Source organism: Rhinoraja longicauda, chromosome 17, assembly GCF_053455715.1.
Source record: "Rhinoraja longicauda isolate Sanriku21f chromosome 17, sRhiLon1.1, whole genome shotgun sequence".
In the NCBI taxonomy this organism is placed as follows: domain Eukaryota; kingdom Metazoa; phylum Chordata; class Chondrichthyes; order Rajiformes; family Arhynchobatidae; genus Rhinoraja; species Rhinoraja longicauda.
In genome coordinates, this window is record NC_135969.1 from 7335552 (window position 1) to 7356531 (window position 20980).

Below are 20980 nucleotides of genomic sequence, written 5' to 3' on the forward strand. Positions count from 1 at the left end.
ACTCACAGCATGCATGCATAATTATGATATGCTTGCTCCCAACTCCGTCATGGTGAGGGCACTCAAATGTGTACACTGATTGTATTCCAGAAGAATGCAGAGTAAGCAGGTTGTGACGTCAAACAGAAAGCAACACAATTTTCACACTTTAGTTTTAGTTTTAGAGATACAGCGCGGAAACAGGCCCTTCGACCCACTGAGTCCGCGCCGACCAGCGAACCCCGCACATTAACACTATGTGAGTCCCGGCTCGAAACGACACCTATCTTTTTTCTCCAGAGACGCTGCCTGACCCGCTGAGTTACTCCAGCACGTTGTGTCTATTTAAAGGATTATTCACCTCTGACTTAACCATGCACGTGAACGAACTACAAATAAAGTGCGAACAAGAATAAGTAAACAATGTCTTTTCCCGTGAATTACCAAGCCCCTTCACAGACTTTAGTTAAATTGAATTTTTATTGTCAACTTAAATTATGTTAGGTTTTGACAGAGTTGACACGAGTCAGAGAATAACGCATCATGGAAAGAGGACCCTCGGCCCAATTCGTCCGTGCGAACCAAGATGACAATTTAAGTCGGATTGACGGCATGGTTCCATATCAGTCTTCTCTGCACTCTATCCAGAAAAGTAGCAATTTTCCAATATCAGAGTGACTAAAACTAAACACAATACTCCCAAGTGCCACCCCACCAGCATTTTGTAAAACTGTAAAATAACGTCTCAATTTCTATACTGAATTCCTGACTGATGAGTCTGAAGAAGGGTCTCGACCTGAAACGTCACCCATTCCTTCTCTCCAGAGATGCTGCCTGTCCCGTTGAGTTACTCCAGCATTTTGCCTATCCTGACAGATGAAGGTCAATGAGCCTTCTTAACCACGTGATCTACGTGCAACACCACTTTCAGGGAACCAGGTATTTCTATTTCACACCACTCCCCAGGTGCCGACCAGTCATTGTTCGCTATAGTTTAATTTAGATGAGAGATTCAGCATGGAAACAGGCTGCCTCTTTGGCCCGCTGAGTTCATGCCAACCATTGATCACCCGTTTACACTCGTTCTATGTTATCCCACTTTCTCATCCATTCCCAACACATTCATGCTGGAATATCTTGTCCCATGAAAATCTCCTCTGGTAATTATCCACTTTGCCCCACCGCCTATAGTTCTTCCTCCGGCCTTAAAGGTGCAACATTAGCTTCCCTCTAGTCTTCCAGAAGTTCACCTTTGGCTAAAAATAATACAAACATCTGCAAGGGACTCCACAATTTCCTCCTTAGCTTCTCACAAGTACCAAGGATGCATGTGGTCAGACGCTGTGGATTTATCTACTGTAATGCCCTTTCATACCATCAATGCCTCACCTTTGTTAATTCGTTTATGATCCAAGACATCACAATTCATTAGCTTCAATTCCTCAACTTCCATTAACTTCTCCACAATAAAAACTGCAGAGAAACATCAAAAATCTCTCCCATCCTCTGTGTCTCTACATACAGATAGTCATGCTAATCTTTAAGCGAACCTATTCTCTCCCTCACCGCCCTTTTACTCTTAATATACCTCTATATTTGGATTTGAGAAGCTTTTAAAAACGAAGGAGGCAACTAAAAAAAAGCAATAAGGGGAGAAAAGTTGAAATATGAAGGTAGGTTAACCAATAATATAAAAGAGGATACCAGAAGATTTAACAGATATATAGGGAAATAAAAAAGAGGCAAGAGTGGACATTGGACCGCTAAAAAATGATGCTAGAGAAGTAGTAATGGGCAACAAAAAAACGGCGAATGAATTGAATACATTTTTGTGTCAGTCTTCACAGTGGAAGACACCGGCATGTGCCGGAAGTTCAAGAGAGTCAGGGACAGAAGTGATTCCAATCGCTATTACAGAGGAGTGGGTGCTTGGACAGGTTGGGTGAGTGGGCAAAGAAGTGCCAAATGGAGTACAACATAGCAAAGTGTGTGGTCATGTACTTTGGTAGAAGGAATAAAGGCGTAGACTAGTTACTAAATGGGGAGATGATTCAGAAATTGGAAGTACAAAGGGACTTGGGAGTGCTAGTACACGATTCCCAAAAGGTTGATTTGCAGGTTGAGTCAGTGGTAAGGAAGGCAAATGCAATGTTTCTATTCCTTTCAATAGGACTAGAATATAAAAGCAAGGATGTAATGCTGAGGCTTTATCCAGCACTGGTGAGGCCACATTTTGAATATTTATCTGAGGAAGGATGAGTTGGCTTTGGAGTGGGTCCAACCGGAGGAAGTTTACGAGAACAATCCCAGGGATGATTGAGTTAACATATGAGGAGCGTTCGAAGGCTCTAGGCCTGTACTGGCTACAGTTTAGAAGGATAAGGGGGGATCTGATTGAAACCTGCCGGATAATGAAAGGCCCAGATGGAGTGGATGAGGAGGGGATGTTTCCAGTAATTGGAGAGTCTAGAACAGAGGGCACAGTCTCACAAATAAAGGGCGTACCTTCCAAATGGAGATGGAGGAATTTCATTAGCCAGAGGGTGGTGAATCTGTGGAATTCTTTGCCACAGATGGCTGCATTGGGTATTTTTAAAGCGAAGATTGATAGGTTCCTGATTAGTAAGGGTGTCGATGTTTACGGGGAGAAGACAGAAGAATGGGGTTGAGATGGAAAGATAGATCAGCCATGATTGAATGGTAGAGTAGACTAGATGGGCTGAATGGCCTATTACTGCAGGTATGGTCTTAATACTTTATCATGTGCAGTGCCCTCAATTATTGAGCCTAAAATTATTGGCTGCAATTTATATTAATGTGGACCTTTATCTACCACCCGGAAGGTAATTCTGGCCAATATGTTTTCACATTCTTAACTGGAGGTCTTTATGGTTAAACCAAAATGAACAAAACATCCCACTGGAGTTTAGAAGAGTGAGAAAAGACTTGATTGACATGGCATCAATGTTAAGGGCCTTCACTCTGAACACATCAGGGAACCCCACCATCATTGGCTAGGAAGTCTGAAGAAGGGTCTTGACCCGAAACATCATCCATTCCTTCTCTCCAGAGATGCTGCCTGTCCCATTGAATTACTCCAGCATTTTGTGTCTAACCCCACTATCATTGTCCTATATTGTTCCATAGTGTCCCCACTCACCTTCTCCTCCAATCCATGATTTAAAAATGTTTTGAGCTGGCCTGTTGAATCCCTTCATTCCTCTTCCCACCTCCATTACCATTTCCAATGGAGCCCAGTCGTGAATTGTGAATCCTTCTAATTTTGATCCTGTATATCAGTGCCACCAGCTGGCCCATACTTCTATCCAGGGCTACCTTCTCTTGTCATTCTGGCCGCTGTGCTCTGGAACTCCTCTTTGATTGGTCAATCTTCTTGCCTCCTCCCAACACCATTCTTGGTTAAACCTACATATTTATCTGAGCTATTAGTCACCCCTCCCATTGTCTTCTTCATGGGCACATCATCTATTATTTTCTGTCTAAACTTCTGAGAAACTCATTGGAACATCTGCGGACAGTAATGGTATACGTACAAATTTTAAGTGATATTCATCTGCACAAGTCAAACTTGGCTGAGACTCACTAGATATGCATGTACATGTTTAAATTTAGCTTTTAGTCTAAATGGCAAGAATTCTAAAAGAAAAATAAAATAAAATAATAGTATTGAAAGCAAAGGTTTTGGAAAATTTAAGAAAAATGAAAAGATAAGCCAAGTACATGTTTAATATTACATTTACGAATAAGCATTCGGAGTTGCTCAGCAGTTTCCTTGTAAATGCATGTTTTAGATGAAAGAAGTTAAATAATTTGTTTATACAGTTTACTTCATGTATCGGAGATGTTCACATGTGCAGAGAACCAGATGAAACGCTTTGAAAAATGCTGGAGAATTTATGGACAAATATTTCCAATGCAATTCATCATAAAATTGCCAAACCAATAATAAGTGCTAATTATGTTTAGTGCATATTGAATTTCTGTGACTTATTGCAATAGCTTAAAACAATAAGGGATTGGTCAGGCTGATTAAAGTTGTCTGCTTTAATTTGACTATCTGAATAGCAGCCGTTAAACCTTTATTCATTTTGAAAGATCTGGGCTTCTCCAGCAAGAAATCTCACCACCAGATTTAGGGACAGTTTTTTCCCAGCTGTTATCAGGTAATTGAATCATCCTACCACAACCAGAGAGCAGTGCTGAACTACTATCTACCTCTTTGGTGTCCTTTGGACTATCTTTGACCGGACTTTGCTGGCTTTACCTTGCACTAAACGTTATTCCCTTATCATGTGTCGATGCACTGTAAATGCGTTGATTGTAATCATGCATTGTCTTTCTGCTGACTGGTTAGCACGTAACAAAAAGCTTTGTACCTCGGCACACATGATAATAAACTAAACTAAACTAAAACTAAACAAGGCTGCAGAGAGTAGTGGACTCAGCTCGGTCTGGCACAGCCCTGCCACCATCGTCAGCATCTACAGGAGGCGCTGCCTCAGGAAGGCGGATTCAAGCATTCTTGCCATCTGGCCCATGCCCACGTCCCACTGTTGCCATCAGGCAGGAGGTACAGTAGCCTTATGTCCCACACTTCCATACTGAGGAACAGCTACTTTCTGCAACCATCAGGCTCGTGAACAGAGCTGCACTACCCTAATCCCAGTATTTTTTTTATAGCCAAAAAGATGGCAGCACAATAAATAAACATACGTGTCATTTGGCTGGAAAATGAAATAATGACGTTTGACTTTTTCAAGGTGACAGTACATCGCACTGATACATATCGCTACCAAAAGACTGCTTAACCTTATCTTGGCAATCACATCTTGCGCTACCGTTTTTTCCACTGTGTCTTTGCACTAATGTCTTGGTTTTTCTGCACGTCTTTCTTTTCACTGTATTGAATAATTTATATGTAAGTTACAGATAATCAATGTCTTCATGAGGTGTCCGAGCCTATATGCCTGCATGCAAGCAAGATTTTCATTGTACCTGTACCTCGCCGTACGCATGTATGTGACATTAAATACTAGACTTGAAGGCCAATGTTCAGCACCCACTCCTCATTGAGAAAGTGACAGTGTGTCATCTTCCTGAGCCACTGCCAAAACTCCACCAAGTTAGCATTCTTCAATACATTGAGAAACTTGAACAATATTTTTAAAATACAAATGTCAAAACAACCGTACTGTTTCATTAAATACTTTATGTTTGGTGACAAGAAAGATCAATACTTATTGTCAAATACCAAGCTGCCCCAAGCATAATGTTTTGCTCGACCCACTTTGCAAGGAGGCTAAAAGTGCACTACGACTACTAGTTCACATCTGGTGTCAGATGTGAACTAGAAATGGCAAGGATTTCTTTCTTGGAATGCCATCAATAAACTGGTTTAAATATAATCCTGCAATTTTACTGATACTGTTTATCTCCTTGTTCCAGATTGATGTAACTACTGCTATTTAAATTCCCCAGCTGCCATGGTGGGATTTAGCCTTAAAATGACCAAACACCATGGTATAATTTGGTGGACTTGGATTATGTTCAAAATAAAAACACTTGTTCGCGGTGTAATGTATTGAATGGAAATGATTGCCAAACTTTGTTGAGAATAATTCTGGCCATTGACCAGTACATTTCTTCTTATTGACAGATTCACGGTATATAGAATGGTTATAAAGCTCAATCAATCCATTGTGGAAGAAATTCAGCACCGAGAGAGGCTGAGAAGTTTACATACCTTTCACTAAAGTATGTTTGTCAGTAGGAGATGACCGAGCAAGTACACGGAGCTTTGGCCAGATTTTGTCAATACGTTCTTGCTCAACCTTAAAGTGAAACAAATAATTAAACGTGTGCAGGTTATTCATGTGTTATGAGCTCAATGCTTTTACATTCACGCAACTGTAACAAATTACATTCATTGCATTTGAAGTCGGAGGGATCTCGACCCGAAACGTCACCTGTTCCTTTTCTCCACAGATGCTGTCTGACCTGCTGAGTTACTCCAGGTTTTTTCTGTCTATCTTCGGTTTAAACCAGCATCTGCAGTTCCTTCCGATACATTCATTGCATTACTTTCAAGGGTCAAATAAACATTCCTTTATTGTTAACAAATTCTGAATTATTGGTGGATTTCTGAATTTGTGAATCGAGTAACAGAACCAGCTATCCTTCGTTATCCACATGAATAAAAACATGGGTTTCGGAAAGCAAGTGTATAATATTTCAGGCTTTATCAATGGGAAGGCAGGAGAAACTTTCCTCTTTAGACCTGGAATGAATCTGAACACAGATCTCGAGTCTGAGCTTGTAGTGAAGCCAAATGGCTGGCCAGTCCCAACAAACATATCATCGAATCATAAAGCACAGAAACAGACCCTTTGGCCCATTTAGCACCGACCATCAAGCATCCACTTCGGTGAATCCTATTTTACTCTCTCCCAAAGATTCTAGCACTCACCTATATTCTGGGGGAAATTCATAGTGCTCTATTAATCTATCAGCCTGCACAGCTTCGGGATGTGGGAGGAAGCCATGGTACTTGAAAGAAAACTATATAATCGCAGCAAAAATGCATAAACCTTGCATGGACGGCATGCAAAGGTCCTGATTGAACCAGATTTACTGGACTTGTGAGGCAGTTGCACCACTGTGCCCGTCCCACCATTGTGTCAGTAGTAGCTACACCATTGTGCCAGTCCCACCATTGTGCTAGTCCCACCATTGTGCCAGTCCCACCATTGTGCCAGTCCCACCATTGTGCCAGTCCCACCACTGTGCCAGTCCCACCATTGTGCTAGTACTAGCTACACCATTGTGCCAGTCCCACCATTGTGTCAGTCCCACCACTGTGCCAGTCCCACCACTGTGCCAGTACTAGCCACACCATTGTGCCAGTCCCACCATTGTGCCAGTCCCACCACTGTGCCCGTCCCACCATTGTGTCAGTAGTAGCTACACCATTGTGCCAGTCCCACCATTGTGCTAGTCCCACCATTGTGCCAGTCCCACCATTGTGCCAGTCCCACCATTGTGCCAGTCCCACCATTGTGCCAGTACTACCAGCACCATTGTGCCAGTCCCATATTCTAAAGCAGATCATGAAAATAGGCCAATACTTCTTCAAGGACTAACTTGAAGAAGTCAAAGTCGACATAAGATCAAACTAGACGTGGCACAATCAGTCGTCAATGTATTGATCCTCTGGACTGCAAAATGGCAAACAGTGGAGGACATCTGGGATCCTCACAGGGAAATAATTTAAATTTGCACAAAATAAATCTGCAGATAATGAATACTAAATAGCGTTGCTGTGGGAGATTACAAATATAAATCAAACCACTCACAGCCGATTTGGACCTCATTGGGACTTCCTAACAGAATGCCAATATCCTCAAACATTCCCATACCCTCAAGTGGTTCCATGTGGCTAGTAAAACAGCACGAACACAGTGCTGGAAAGATACTAATGCAAACGTCTTCCCCACTGATAACTTTGGAACAGGAAAGGCTGCACTTTTAGTTTTAATGGGGAAAATATTCAATTTTCTAATAGATTAGTTATTTTACTTTTTCAGTATATTGGCAATAGATTTGCTGTGGTATTATAGATTAATTATTTGATTATTATATTATAATAACAATAATTTTAAATATGGTTGATTCACCAAGATGAAAGTTGTAATTAAAAATTTTTAAAGAGCAGTGTAAAACAGCAGACATGTACAGTATAATTAAGTGTGATTCATGACACTACACTAATTGCCTGACACATTCTGTCATTTTATGAATGCTGGCCATTGCTTCATTCTTCCACAAGCACTGACTACATTCCATCATTTATAGAACACACTAGCACATTAAAATCAGCTGCACAGTTTATTGGTTCGTATTACCCATGGAAAACTTTCCAAAAATATCGTAAGTCGAAGATGTATTTAGTACACCTAACCTACCAAACCTCATAGCCGCGGCAGCTGCCAATCGTGGCTGACTGGGAGCTGCGGCTTGCTGCCGTTGCCCAGCATCACCAGAGAATGTCGCGCCACATAAGACACTGCCAGTCTGGGCAGCGGACAGGTCTGCCAGTCCGGGCAAAGATCAACATTCAAAATACGGTTTCTATTGAATGTGTATCGTAAAGTCGAAATATCTTAAGTGGAAGCATCGTAAGTCGAGGAGCATCTGTGTACTGTGACACGTATGAGCCATGGCATGTTGGATGTGGCCAGCAGTTCCCAAGGAAATTTAAGTTGATTAGCAAGAGAACCAAAGGAAAGGTGAGATTTTTTTTGTATTTGGATTGAGTGATTTATTTTAGAAAGCACTACCTGACTGACAGAATAAATAAATTAGGAGCAAAGAGGTCCTTCTACAGTTGTACCGGGCCCTGGTGAGACCGCACCTGGAGTACTGTGTGCAGTTTTGATATCAAAATTTGAGGAAGGATATTCTTGCTATTGAGGGCGTGCAGCGTAGGTTCACTAGGTTGATTCCCGGAATGGCGGGACTGTCGTATGTTGAAAGGCTGGAGCAATTAGGCTTGTATACACTGGAATTTAGAAGGATGAGGGGGGATCTTATTGAAACATATAAGATAATTAGGGGATTGGACACATTAGAGGCAGGAAACATGTTCCCAATGTTGGGGGAGTCCAGAACAAGGGGCCACAGTTTAAGAATAAGGGGTAGGCCATTTAGAACGGAGATGAGGAAGAACTTTTTCAGTCAGAGAGTGGTGAAGGTGTGGAATTCTCTGCCTCAGAAGGCAGTGGAGGCCAGTTCGTTGGATGCTTTCAAGAGAGAGCTGGATAGAGCTCTTAAGGATAGCGGAGTGAGGGGGTATGGGGAGAAGGCAGGAACGGGGTACTGATTGAGAGTGATCAGCCATGATCGCATTGAATGGCGGTGCTGGCTCGAAGGGCTGAATGGCCTACTCCTGCACCTATTGTCTATTGTCTATTGTCTAAAATAGTTTTCAAAAGGGAACAGGATAAATATTTAACAACAGAAAATTGGAGAAGTATGAGAAAGAGTAGAGGTGTGAATCTAACCAGACAATTGTGTGAAAGTTGGTGCACATTCAATGGTTACTTTCTGTGCTGTATCATTCGATGATTCTACAGCATATAAACAGTGAAATTTGTTACATTATATATATGTTAGAATTATATCAAAAGTATGCATTGTAATTATTCCAAATACTGTCTTTAACCCAACACTGCATAATAGATTTCATTAACGATATAAATATTGTTAATGGTATAAATGATAAATACATATGTAAAGAAGTTTAATAGCTTTGCATGTTATAATTTCCCTGCAGAATCCTAATGACCTAAATTAACAGTCTGTGTTAACCCTGCACACACTAGGGAATTGTGTCATAGAGTCATAGAATGATACAGAGTGGAAACAGGCCCATCGGCCCAACTTGCCCACACCGGCCAACATGTCCCAGCTACACCTGCCTGCGTTTGGTCCATATCCCGCCAAACCTGTCCTATCCATGAACCTGTCTGTTTCTTAAATGTTCGGATAGTCCCAGCCTCAACTACCTCATCTGGCAGCTTGTTCCATACACCCACCACCCTTTGTGTGAAAAAGCTACCCCTCAGATACCTATTAAATCTTTTTCCCCTTCACCTTAAACCTATGTCCTCTGGTCCTCGATTCATCTACTCTGGGCAAGAGACTCTACCCGATCTATTCCTCTCATAATTTTCTACACCTTGATAAGATCACCCTTCATCCTCCTGCGCTTCAAGGAATAGAATAGTGTCATACAAAGATATTAAAACTGGCTTCTGTAATATTAAGCTGGTTTTTCTGTCATATTTCAGGCCATCCTAAATAGGGTAATTTTGGCAGTATACTAAACTGGAGATGACACTAACAAGCCATACCAGAATGACACTGCGATGATATAATACGATCAGACATCATTATACATACTTTAATATACTGAGTTTAACTCACCTCTCCTTTTTCATTCCGGATCCTCCTGTTGAAATCTTTGCCCTCCAAGCAGATGAAGTCCTCGCCTGGATTAATGATACCACATTTAATAGCAATGGCTCGAGCTGTATTAATGTTGTCCCCTGTAACCATGCGTACTGTAATACCAGCTTGCTGGCATTTTTTGATGGCGTCAGGAACCTACACAAAAATATAGTTGAGGAATCAAGGTTGTTCAACTCAATTCCGCTTATTATACAAAATGTTAACTTATTTAACCAAATGAAGGAAAATGATGTGGTAAAATTAAATAACATTACAACAAAAATGACGTGATACATGTAAACCGCAAGAGATATATATATCTCTCTGGAAATTGTTCTCTCCAGCTTATTATTCCAACTCTATGGGTAGCTTAATATGAAAACATGATAGTGTGGATCTGGAAATATAAAATAAAACTGGAAGATGATCTGCGGAGAGAAGAATGTTACATTTTCAAACTAATTAACCATCATTTAATTCATCATTTAATTTAATATATTATCTTTATCGAAGTAACTCACTTCGTATAAATCTCCCCAGATCTTTTGGATGGAATATTTTTGTTATCCACATTGAAGTGTAGTATACCAAGCTAAATGATGCACATTTGATAATTACAGTCTTTTCTGTACACCTCAATGATAACGTAACATATATCTATGATTCTCTCCACATGCTGGTATCATTGATCTGTGCAATCTAGCAAAATATAATTATGGTATCAAATAGTTTAAATTTTCCTGTGGAAAAAGAGACAATTTTGACTTCTATTTACGGATTGTCTATATTTCCATCACTCCTTACAGGTGTACCACTCTACAGACATTGATCGAGTAACATTAAATGTCCAAAACCAAACGTTCGGTCAGAGATTCAGGTTTAAAGGAGACCCTTAAAGGAAGAAAGCAAGGCAGAGAGATAGAGAAATTTTGTGATGGAATTGCAGAATTGAAGGCACGACCACTTTAAGTGGAGTATTAAAATTAGGGATTCTCAAGACAATGGAAATGGAGGGACACGGATATTCAGAAAACAAAATCTCATTAATAAAATTCAAAATATCAGTGAATTTCATTCATGGTATTTGAAGTTCTTTAATCTTGCGACTTTGCACTAGTGTCTCAAGTGTTTTCAGCTTTGAATCTTTTGTGCCTGAGACTCAGTCACAAGTGGGAAAGGAGGTATTCGATAAGGCAGGTGAGTGGACAGGATAGTAGGTGGTCCTCTTCTTCAATTATTGTTGCTGGGCTTCCGTGTACTCCTGATGAGGAGACTTCAGGTTCTCAGTGCTAACCTCATGTTCTTTCTCCATTTTGATTGATTGTGGGTCATAAGTCTTGAGTACATCCTTGAAACACTTCCATCTGATCTTCTTGTTGCAATAGAGGAATGCTGTGGAAATATGCTTTGTCCACAGCTTCCAATGAACTTGCACTGGTCTTGGCAGGGCCAAGAGCTGAATTCTTCACTGGAAACTTTACAGTAACAATAATCCAGAATGTAAATCACAATGCATCTCCACAATCTGCAGATAAATATGAGTAGGTATGACAATCTGTTCTGTTGCTTTTTTTGTATTGAGGATACAATTCTAATAATAAAATAATGATGTGGGGGGAGGGGAGAGAAGGTTCTTGCTGTGTCTGTCAAACAACCTACGCAATCTCAATGTACATTTCTGTTAAGAGCATCACTCAACTTAAAAGAAAACTTCTGGTAGGAAGTAAAGCCATTGTACAGTAAAGGTGCAGATAAGATCTTGCTTTCCCTTTTAAGAATAAGCTCGTAATCCCTTAAGTGTTTATTAAAATATTTTCTATTTTAAGAATTAAACTTGAATGGTGGAAGCTGATTTTTCTTAAACTTTCACAAATCATGTTTCCCATCAAATCTGATTAAGTTGATTACCATTAATAGACTCATAGAATCATACAACGGGAAAACAGGCTCTTCAGCCAAACACTCCTATGCCGACCAACATGCCCTTTCCACACTTGTCCCACTTGCTTGCATTTGGCCCATACTCCTCTAAACCTATCCTATCCATGTACCTGTCTAAATGTTTTTTAAACATTGTGATTATACCTACCTCCGCTATCTCCTCCGGCAGCTTGTTCCATACACCTACCACCATTTGTGTAAAAAATTGCCGCTCAGGTTCCCATTAAATCTTTCTCCCTTTTACCTTAAACCTATGTCCTCCGGTTTTCGATTCTTCCAATCTGGGTAAATAGCTCTGTGCCATTTATCCTATTTATTCCTCCCATGATCTTATACACCTCTATAAGATCACCCCTCATCCTCCTGCTCTTCCGATAAAGTCCGAACATGCTCAACCTCTCCTTTTGCCCAGGCTCTTGAATTCTGGCAACATCCTACAATATCTTTTCTGCATCCTTTCCAGCTTAACAACATCTTTCCTATAACAGGGTGACCAAAACTGAACAGAACACTCTAAGTGTGGCCTCACTAATGTCTTGTACATCTGTAACATGACCTCTCGACTTCTATACTCAGTGCTCTGATTGATAAAGGCCAATGTGCCAAAAGCCTTCTTGACCACCTTATGCACTTGTGACGCCACTTTGAAGAAACTATGCACCTGCACTCCTAGATCCCGATGATCTACAGCAGTGCTTCTTATACTGGTGAATGGTTCACCCAAGGGTGAATGAAACTAGAGGGGTGCATGAAGGGTGAATGACTTAATATATATAAAATTATACACAAGGGAGAATAAGACAAAAATTACCAAAAAACATAAGAAAATTTAGTCGAGGGTGAATGAAATGTTGTGATAAAGATTCAAGGGTGAATGAGTCTGGAAAGATGACATGGGAAGTACATGGGCTATTCCAGCCCGACCAGTCGCTGTGTAGGTCCTGCCCAGGTTTGACTTCCCAAAATGCAACACCTCACAGTTCTCTGTATTACATTCCTTAAATTATTCCTCAGCCCACCTGCCCAAGTGATCTAGACAGTGCTGCAATTTTAACAACCACCTTCGCTATCTTCAAATCTATGCACTTTAGTGTCATATCAAAACTTACTATTCATGCCTTGTACATTCTAATGCAAATCATTTATCTAGATGGCAAACAGCAATGGGCCCAGCACCAAACCCTGAGGCACACCACTAGTCAGAAGCCTCCAGTCCGAAAAAGGTGCATAAATATTCTGGATAACTTTTAAATGTGTAGGAAGGAACTGAGTGACTCCAGCTTTTTGTGTCTATCTTTGGTTGAAATCAGCATTTCAACCGAAATGCTGATTTCAACTGAAGATAGACACAAAAAGCTGGAGTCACTCAGTGGGTCAGACAGCATCTCTGGAGAAAAGGAATAAGTGATGTTCGGGTCGAGATCCTTCTTCAGGCTGAAAGGTCACCTATCCCTTTTCTCCAGAGATGCTGTCTGACCCACTGAGTTACTCCAGCTTTTGGCGTTTAATTTTTAAATGTGGTAATTTGAGGGTAGGAGGAATGTCAATACAGAACGACCAATTTCAAGTTATTTTGTCCCGACACTAAAACATTATACCCTACTTCAAGTGTTACAGAATTGCAGCAAATATTTTATCCACCGCACAACAGAAGAGGCTTGCTGGGGTTATCTGATCATTATAATTTTTTGCATGCTCCTCCCTGTGCACTTTCAATGACTGCACTTGGTCAAAACCTCAGAAACAAGGACAATAACATCAGGATCTGCAGTGATATACACTTAATATGGTGCATTATGTTGGCCAAAATATTTGCAAATTACATGTGTGGATTTAGGTGATCCGAGTGTTTTGTTATTTAATCAACTTTGTCATTCCTTTGAAGTTACGACTGAAATTTCCACGACACAGTTGGTGAATAAAGATGCGAGCTGGGCAACGATTCTAACATTCCCTTATAAATATGTGATGCCTTTTAGTCCTTTAAAGCAGTTTCAACAGGCTGACAGATATAATATGATGGAGCCCATGAGAGTGAGTTGAAAGAGCACCAACTGAATAATGCAGAGATGGAGCTGATTCGTAAACCCACCTCTGCATTCCCTCAACGGATTTAGAAAGAATTCTCCTTCTCACTGTCTCTGCACATTTACATACAAGGTACAAGCAAGGATTTCGCTGGAACACTTTCACTTCCCTGGATGGATGCAGATACACAACGCAAAGGTCAATTCCATCCATGAAAAAAAAACAGCTTGCTTTACTGGTAGCTCATTCAGCACTGGAACTTTGTCGATGCACTGTTTTATGTACTGTGTGCAGTCCAGCGGTTCACTGAGCCTTCATTGGCAGCACCTTACAAACGTGCAAGCTCAACCAGGACAGGTCAGACCATTTTGCCAGGTTGGAGGTGTCCAAGACTAGAGGACAAAGGTTTAAGGAAAAAAGGGCAAAGTTTAAAGGAGATGTATGGGGCGTTTTTTTTACATAGAGGGTGGTGAATGCCTGGAATGTGCTGCAAGAAGTGGTGGTGGAGGCAGGTACGACAGTGGCATTTAAGAGGCACTTAGATATCCAGGGAATGGATGGTGCATGAATCACGCAGAAGCAGATGAGATTAGTTTAGCTTGGCATCATATTCAGCACAGACATGGAGGGCCGAAGGGCCTGTTCCTGCGCTGTACTTTTCTACTTTCTGTTTCTATGTTCTACAACAATGCCTGCAGGTCTTTGGAACATTACTTGAACATCCTGATCGGAACATGCATCAATGTTCCCTTTGTTGCCATTGAGGCAATATCCTGGAAATCCTTCACACAGTAATGTTGGGATGATTCCTCCACATAGACTGCCGTGTTTCAAGCTGGCAGCTCAGCTCAATGGCATTGGTACTGCCATAAATGTTCAGCGTTATAGTGATGCCCAAATCTCAAAATGGAGATTTTCTTGTACATCTGATTTTATAAACAAAATTCACAAATGGTATGGAATAGGTCGGGTAGACGCACAGAGCCTCTTGCCCAGAGTAGGGGAATCCAGGACCAGAGGACATAGGTTTGAGGTAAAGGGATAAAGATTTAATAGAAATCTGAGGGGTAACTATTTCACAAAAAGGGTAGTGGGTGTATGGAACAAGCTGAAAAGAGAAGGTAGTTGAGGCAGGGACTCTCGCAACGTTTAAGAAACAATTAGACAGGTACATGGATAGGACAGGTTTAGAGGGATATGGGCCAAATGCAGGCAGGTGGGACTAGTGTAGATGGGACATGTTGGCTGGTGAAGGCAAGTTCGGCTGAAGGGCCTGTTTCCACGCTGTATCACTCTACGACTCTAAATACCGTAAGGCAGAAACATTTACATCAAACAATTAAAAAGTGAAATTGCATTGAATTGGTATGGTTTTTAATTCAATGTAAAACCAAATAATCGCTCTGGAAATTTTAACTATGATTTAGTCAAAGAGGAACGTTTTCTGTCTTTGAAGACAATAGGCAACTTTTGCATGTTCGGTTTTTATTGCTGATTTGAAATTATACAGATGCAATGTAGATATTTATGAAATATTCTCACTGTGAAACTCTCATAAAAATCACATTTTCACAAGTTCACAAGTTATAGGAGTAGAATTAGGCCATTCAGCCCATCGAGTCTACTCTGCCATTCAATCGTGGCTGATCTCTGCCTCCTAATCCCATTTTCTTGCCTTCTCCCTATAACGTAATCAAGAATTTGTCTATCTCTGCCTTAAAAATATCTATTGACAGCCTCCACAGCCCTCTGTGGCGATGAGTTCCACAGATTAACAACTCTCTGACTAAAGAAGTTCCTCCTCACCTCCTTTCTAAAAGAGAGCCCTTTAATTCTGAGGCTATGACCTCTGGTCCGAGACTCTCCCACCCGTGGAAACATTCTTTGCACATCCACTCTCTCTATGCCTTTCATTTTGTAGCAGGGGGTGCAGGTTTTTAATGATATTCTACATGATAATTAAAGATTAGCATCCATTCTGACTCTAAACATAAATCCACCCTGATAATTATTTTGAAATGCAGATTTTACAGCAAAATAAGAAGTTTGTCATTGTTTTAGAGTATTCCAGCTTCCAACTTAGTCACTTGTGTATGTTTCAATCCTTAATTAAGGTAGACACAAAATGCTGGAGTAACTCAGCGGGTCAGGCAGCATCTCTTGAGAGAAGGAATGGGTGACATTTTGGGTCGAGACCCTTTAGATTTTGTATTCTGTGTATTTTTATTCTGTATATTTTGTGATTTTTTTATGCTGTATATTTTGTAATTTTGTATTCTGTAGACCAGTGAAAGATTTAATAAATTATTATGCAATTTGCGGCTTGTTCTTTCTGAGTGATGGCCAAGGCGATTGGCTGCTCAACCAGTTTAATGGCGTCACTAATGCCAAGCTCCAGGGATTCCCAGCAGCTGGCAGTGATTAACGTCAACAGAGAAGATGTCCGTGCCACAGAGTCCATTACTTTTTTGTGAAAAAGTTACCCCTCAGATTCTTATTAAATCTTTTTCCCTTTACCTTAAACCTATGTCCTCTGGTCCTGGATTCCCCTACTCTGGGCAAGAGACTCTGTGGGCAGTTTTCATCAAGGACAGTGCCGTGCACAATGACACTGTTACCAAGTTCAAAATGCCTGCCATTAAAGTTGGTGCTGTGCAAACAGAAAAGTGCCTCTGGTTTAGACATTCCTGGGCGTAATATGTGAGTTTTAGCCCATCAAGTTTCACAGGTTAGAACAGTTAAAGGCCTGTCCCACTTAGATGATTTTAAGGCGACTGCCGGCGACTAGACTGTCGCCGAATGTTCGCCGGGGTGTCGCGGGCATGATCGTGAGGAGTCTTCCAAAGATCGTAGTGGATCGTAGTGGATCTCGGCACGTCGCCGAGAAATCAAATGGTTTGAAATCTCTCGGCGACAGCTGGCTTGTCGCCAGGTATCGTTGCTTATTGCGGGCGCTGTCGCATGCTGTCCCCAGGTTTGCTAGGTTCTCTTAAGATACATTTAGAAGCACATAATATTAAAATAAGTAAAGTCATTTCAACATACCATAGAATGCTTGTTTTTTTACCAATTTATTTACCGTCAGGACATTTGACAGGTAGATTGGGGGCGACAGTTTGACGGTCAGGTAAGCGTGGGAATTTTCGCGATGTTTTTGGCCTCAGCCATTACATTTAAAGTGGGCTCCAAACCCAGATATTCAACCCAGAAACCAGATATGCATCTCCCGTACATTTTCAAAGAATGCCCACACACTTTTCACAAAACTCCACTGAACCACTTTTTAAATTATTTTTTAAAATACAGCTATTAGTAAACTAAATCCAGTTTATTCCTTGTTACCGTGAAGCTTGGTTTCTCAGTAACCCATACAAGATGTTATAGTTCAAAACTCTCAAGTATTTACCGACTTGTCAGTGATTTCAGCGAAAACCAGGATGCCGGAGAAGCATTGACAGCGTGGGAATTTTCGCGATGTTTCAGAAGACGCTGTAATCTCGACCTGACTCGGTATTGTCGTGGTCATTGTCGTCGGGTAAAAGAAAAGTTCGGCGATCTGCTACGACTTTGACAGTCACTGGCAGTCGCCAAAAAGATCGCCTAAGTGGGTCAGGCCCTTAACTAATTTTAAGCATCGTTAGCATTTTACTAAACAAAATGTAAAGGTGGTGAAAGGTAATGACATTTATCCCGAGGAAACTATCCAGGATATTTTTTTAATTTGTATTATATTCTTCAGAATGTTACTCAATCCAAAAAATAATAACTTCTCTGCAAATTCAGATAATAGTATAATCAAAGTAGAACTTTTTCTCCATTACAATGAAATCGTTTTTAGAAGTTAATTTCATGTTCCTGCTGTTAAACTGCACGCATTGTGGTGGGGTGCTGTCTTTCTGAGAATGTGTGTTGTCACTGAGAGGGAGATGGGTGTTGCTGTCATCCCATCGAGCACAATAATACCCACACAGACAAAATGGATGTGACGCGGCGTCAAGAGTGGGAAACCCAACAGTGCAACAGCATCTGAAGGGTTTCTGACCGCATTTAAAGGTCTGTTAGAACTTGACTGAAGAAAAATGTTGCCGTCTTTCGCTATCTTCACCTGTTATTTGGTGATTGAGGAAAGTGGCAAACAGGCTCCCATTTGTCTGCTGAATCCAGGTGCAGTAAATGTTGGAGCAGAGATTGTTGTTGACCAGATGAAGTCTACCCTCCCGTTAAAAGGCAAGGTCAAAAGCTTCCTGAATCAGACAAGAAAAATGTGTGCGTGCAATATTTAAGATGTCACATTCTGAAAAATGGATCTGGGGTTAAAGAGAATGGCAAAACCAGAGTGCCTTCTTTCCACCTGTTATTTCCACCCAGGTAAAGAAAGTCTTTATAATATAAATGATGAACCGTTCCATCCTTGTAAGGGGAACACAAAAGCTGTGAAGACAACATTTTTTCCATGCTTTAGATTCAATTTGTTTTATAACTTGTGGGACAGTTGTATGGTGTGGGGCCAGGAATAGATCGCAGCACAGCACTGATCAGGCCCAGAAGTAGCACGTGTGCTGCATTTCAATGTCCTAGTTGTTGGAAGGGCATCAAATTCAGCACACATGCTAATTCTGGGCACAGCACTGGTCAGGGCAAAGTTTCAAACGCAGCATAACTACAATCTATTCCAATGCCCACCCCATCCATGACCAAACAGACACAATCCACCGTGCTCTGGTCTATTGGAAATGCTGCAATGTGAAAATGTTGACTGGCGTTGACACTTTCTCACTTCTGCCGTCGCAGCTGCGGCTTGCCTGCAGTCCGTCTGTCTTTTGTGTTTTTTGTTGTTTTTGTCTCAATTGTAGTGTTAATATGATGTAGTGTTGTATGTTATGTTTTGGGGGGGGGGGGTGGGAGGGAACGGGAACTGTAACATTCTCTCTCCAGAACGGAGACGCGACCTTTGTTCTGTGCCGTGTCTCCGTTCCCATTGCGGCCTACCACCGGCCATGCACCTGGGACCACCTGGGGCTCTGGTTCGCATAGCCCGCGGCCCGGACTCACCACCTGCGGCGCTGGCTGCCTGCGGATGCTACGGGAGCGGCTGCGACTCGTCTCCGGAGGCTCCGGCGCGGGCCGCGTGGACGTCGGAAGCCCGCAGGCCCCTGGATGGGGGCCGACATCGGGAGCTCCGGCAGCGGCAGCGTGTTCGCCCGCCCCGAATCGCGGGGCTTGGGTCGGCCCGCCACAGACCTTTCACCGTCCGGCGGGGGCTTCAATATCGGGAGCCCCGACCGCCCCGACGTGGCAACTCCAACAGCCTGACCGCGGGACAAGACGGCAGGGAAGAGAAAAAGACATTCTGGCCTTCCATCACAGTGAGGAGGGACTGGAGGAGACTCACTGTGATGGATGTTTCTTTTTGTTTGGTGTTAGTTGTGATTGTATGTGTTATTGCATTTTTATTGATTAATCTTATTGGTCTTATTGTTCAACTGCGGGTAATGTTTCATTTTACTACACATTTATGTGTATGTGACAAATAAACGACTATTGACTATTGACTATTGGCATATTTGCTTTCTTTAGTGCAAGTCCGTGTTGGTGTTCTAAAGGATCCGATGACTTAGAGCCGAGGGGAAGTAGTGACCTTTATAGTGATGGGGAAAGGTCTTGGCTCTCTCAGCAAGCCAACATGGAGCAGTTGACTTTATTTTGAAATAACCTCACTTTTGAGGTGGAAGGTCATCTAAGAAACCCAGAGCTGTTGAGATCCACTGACAGACGATCTGAAAGTAATTATGAATGGCCGCATAACAGTAGACTTCCCTGTGCCGTCTTTCATGAAATCATCCTCGTCATCCTCTGAGTTGCGTAGACTCCATGGCAGCTTCTGAAGAGATTCCCTCAGTCAGTAATTTTTACTGGCAACTTAAAATATTTGCAGTAAGTCTTGGATGCAAAATAAAAGCTTTTATCCAAATGGATAAAAGTAGAAAAATGTATCCAACCACCCTTCTAGTTTTGAGGAAAGTCTGTGGTCAATTATGCATTCGTTTTATACGTGCAAAGTTTTTGAATGTTGCTATGGAGTTGAAATTAAATAATTAAGCCCTTTGAACGTGCTTGTCTGTACCAGAACAACTCCCCATTGCAACAAAACACAGTTTGCAGTACTTTTAGCTCTTGTGAATTGCTTGCTTTACATAACCTAAACAAGGGTTCACAGCAGTACTGGAAATTTTGAAAACCAAGACCATACCTGGACTTTTTATACAAATAAATTAACCAACAGTAGCAGCTCAGGCTAAAAATATGCCAACATGCTCAGCCCAGAGCCCGTGAAAGCGTTACTATTGACTAGATCGTGCTTTCTGGGTCCATTATCTCCACGATTTGGCTCCTGCAGCTGCCCACTGTAGCGTGAAAGTAAAGAGTGCACTGGAGATTAGATGCCAAGTCATTGTGAGCCAGGCATCCAAATAAATCTTCAAATCTGGCCCATATGTCAGACAGCACTATTTATATGAATGGCAATGAATTAGTGAATACCAGCGATTTGCATTTCTTTTTACTTCAATTAATATTAATGCTTAGAATAAGTTTACATTAGCCAAATCCGTTTTAAATATAATGTATTAAGTTATTATTATTAAAAAAACTTTTAACTTCTCAAATTATTTACATCTATTTGAACTGTTTTTAAATGTCTCAGTTCACCCACAAGCTTAGTCTTGGCTCGGGTTCTGACACTTGAGTTTAGCAATACAACGTGGAAACAGGCACTTCGACCCAGTGAGTTTGCACCGACCTGCGATCCCCGCACATTAACACCACCCTACACACACTAGGGACGATTTTACATTTATACCAAGCCAATTAACCTACAAACCTGTATGTCTTTGGAGTGTGGGAGGAAACCGATGATCTCGGAGAAAACCCACATGGTGATGGGGAGAATGTACAAACTCAGTACAGGCAGCACCTGTAGTCGGGATCAAACTTGGGCCTCTGG

General features: G+C 41.5%; 1 protein-coding gene across 13 annotated transcripts in view; it reads right to left on the minus strand.

Moving 5' to 3' along the window:
* atp2b2 (ATPase plasma membrane Ca2+ transporting 2) overlaps positions 1-20980 on the minus strand; it is a 1022617-nt gene that overhangs the window by 49184 nt on the left and 952453 nt on the right. For all 13 annotated transcript variants that reach the window (XM_078414003.1, XM_078414006.1, XM_078414002.1 and 10 more), the window contains 2 exons: positions 9985-10164; positions 5744-5831 (listed from right to left, as the gene is read on the minus strand). In XM_078414003.1, coding sequence (XP_078270129.1) covers positions 5744-5831; positions 9985-10164 — 268 coding nt within the window. The remainder of the gene's footprint in view (positions 1-5743; positions 5832-9984; positions 10165-20980) is intronic.